Consider the following 2,951-nt stretch of genomic DNA (forward strand, 5'->3'; position numbering starts at 1 on the left):
GGTTCAGTTTTCCCAAATTATAATTTGTAATTTTTCATCTACTTCATAGTTATAAACATTAAAGGAGTTAATAGACAGGTGCCTAACAAATAGGAATCACAAGGCAAGTAATCTCTACCATAATTTTTTTATTCTTTTGTTTCTCAATCAGTACCTCACCCCACAGTATCAAATCAAACTCTAGTGCTATTAGTCACAGTAACTCTTGGAAGAAATAATGAACCATTGTATTGGTTAAGGCCACAAGAAGCAAATATCACTCAGTGACTACTTCCCTATGAGCATCTTCTTCAAGGTGCCCTTCACATCAGGGTTCCTCAGGCTGTAGATGAGTGGGTTCAGCATGGGGCTGATGACAGTATTGAAGATGCCAATGCCTTTGTCCTTCTCTGAAGCCTCCATGGAATCCAGCCTCATGTAGTTGAAGATACCTGTCCCATAAAAGATGCCCACTACAGTGAGGTGAGAGCCACATGTGGAGAAGGCCTTCTTTCTGCCTTCAGTAGAGCGGATCCTCAAGACTGCAGCTACCACATGGGCATAGGACACTGTGATTAGGACAAATGGGGCTACACCCATAAAGCCTGCCGCTACAAAGAGCAATTGTTCATTCAATTGGATGCTGGAGCAGGAGAGCTGGAAGAGCTGAGGAAGGTCACAGTAGAAGTTATTGATTACGTTGGGGCCACAGAATTTCAGGGTGGATAAGGCAACAGTTTGGGTCAGTGCATGGGTGAAAGAAAAGACACATGACATGCCCACCGAAGCTTTCTGAATTCCCCAGCTCATGCGGGTGCTGTAGGTGAGGGGGTGGCAGATGGCTAGATAGCGGTCATAGGCCATGACAGTCAGCAGGAAGCAATCTGCTCCAGCCAGGAGGTGGAAGAAGAAGAGCTGTGAGAGGCAAGATCTATAGGGGATGCTTCTGTCATTGAATAGGAATTGCTGCAACATGGCAGGGACAGTGACAGTGATGCACCCAACATCCAGCAGGGACAAGTTGCCCAAGAAGAAGTACATGGGAGTGTGGAGTTTGGGTTCAATGAGAATGGCAGCAAGGATGCTGAAATTGCCACCAATAGTAGCTACATAAGAGAGAAGGAAGACAACAAAGAGGATGGGCTGTAGGGCTGGAGAATTGGTTAGACCTAGCAGGACAAACTTAGTCACAAATGAATCATTGGCTGAGAGCCTCAATTCCATCTCTACCACTAGCAGCAGACTGAGTAATATTAAAGTGTACTGATTGTGGCCAAGTGTGGTCAATGAGATCTTGACAACTACCAAGCGCAGCACTGGCAGGAGAGGCCTGGATGTTAGGACACATACAAATTATGAGGAAGAAAGGTAAATATTGAGGCATAACAACAAAAAACTTGATAAATGGCTCTTAATGCATAATAAAATGTCACTGGAGAGACTCATACGAAGTAAAAGAATTGATGCTACATTCTTCATTTGAGAATAAATGTAACATTTGAAGGTTAGATGGAATGATGACTTCATAAAGCCGTAGCTCCAGCAATGGAATTGAAAGTCTTTGTATGGTGGAATGGCCATTGTGTGGGCACACAATATCGCACACAATGAAAGGTATCTTCAGGAGCAGGGATAGGCACTGTTCCACCAGCCTTGGTCCCTATGTGGAGTCATACACATATCATCATAGCCATTTTTTGTATCTTCAATGGGTTGGTTCCAGAAATTCTCAGATACCATATTTTGTGGATATTCAAATTCTGTACATAAAATGACAGTATATTCACATGATCCTTGTACTTCCTTCAATATACTTAAAAATAACCCTATGTTAATTATAATACTCAGTGTAATGTACACACTTGGGACCTGCTAAGTATCTTTAACTCCATAGTGCTCATTCAAATAAAATAAACCTCAATCTCTGGCTGAATGATGAAGAAGCCCACATCAGAGGAAAAAAAAAAGATAAAGTTGGAGATTTCCAAGGGCAAAAATCAAGAGTGGAAAAGGACTAGGCTTTCCTGATAAACAGTGTTCTTACCATGAAATCAAACTCAATATTTCCAAAACTGAACTGCTCCTTTAATCTAACTTTCTTTACTTTGGCCTTATCTTTAAAAACTACTTTACCCCATCCTTGCCATTGTCCCTTTTAGTGGAACTTAAAAACGTATTTTCACTGTCTTCTCTCTCCTTCCAATGTCTCACTGCTAAACACTTAAGTCCAACTGAAGCTTTCACGGTGGGAGAGGAAAGCTCTCACGAAAGGTGTCAGCTGGACATGGATGGTAACCAAGTTCTGAGCTTGCATCTAGGGTCCAGGGAATGGAACTCACCCAATTCAGGGGGTCAGCACTTCTTGAGATGGAAAGAAAAGCATTCATATTGGTCCACTGGCCACCACATAGAGAATTTATGAATTCCAGATACACACAGAGGGAGATAGACAAGGCAGTTGTTGTAATTTTACATTAAGGTTTTTCTCCTCTGAGCTTTTACCCCTTGGAGGCTTGAGCAATTAGTGTCCTCCAAGGGGAGCCATAGTGAGGTCTTCAAATGCGTAACGATGACTAGTACTTTTGAAATATTTTGAAGTTTCTTAAAACCTTTTAGAGTGTAAAATTCATAGATATGGCAAAATTCTTTCTTTTGTTTTAACAAATGTATTTTAAGGACTTATGAACCAGAGTTCTTGTTGTCAGTATGTTGTAGAGTTAAAATGAATCTCAAGCATTTTACTGTCTAGATTGCCTCCCAGTGTATGGGAAAGTGTTGAGGTTTGGGTTTGGGATTTAGTGCAGATCATCATCTTAGTGGAAGAAGGGAGAAAAGAAAAGTAGTGGCTTTTGACTCTCTGGCTTTTCTCACAGCACGAGGCTGAGAGGACCATGTAGCCTGGGACTGTCCTGCTATTTTATCCCTAAAGCAATCATCTCAATAACCATTCATGAAGTCACTTTATATTGTAG

The 2,951-nt window shown here is 41.5% G+C and overlaps 1 protein-coding gene across 1 annotated transcript; it reads right to left on the bottom strand.

The window, feature by feature from the left end:
* Positions 1-267: 267 nt before the first annotated feature.
* LOC101590205 (putative olfactory receptor 3A4) lies at positions 268-1,203 on the bottom strand. The gene has a single exon (XM_004648694.1). It carries the CDS (start codon positions 1,201-1,203, stop codon positions 268-270), a length of 936 nt encoding a protein of 311 aa, XP_004648751.1.
* Between the last annotated feature and the right edge of the window lie 1,748 nt (positions 1,204-2,951).

The sequence above is a fragment of the Octodon degus genome, unplaced genomic scaffold (assembly GCF_000260255.1).
Source record: "Octodon degus isolate 3935 unplaced genomic scaffold, OctDeg1.0 scaffold00585, whole genome shotgun sequence".
NCBI lineage: Eukaryota > Metazoa > Chordata > Mammalia > Rodentia > Octodontidae > Octodon > Octodon degus.

Coding starts and splice junctions, on each gene's coding strand:
- LOC101590205 (XM_004648694.1), bottom strand. CDS start 1,203: ATGGAATTGAGGCTCTCAGCCAATGATTCATTTGTGACTAAGTTTGTC.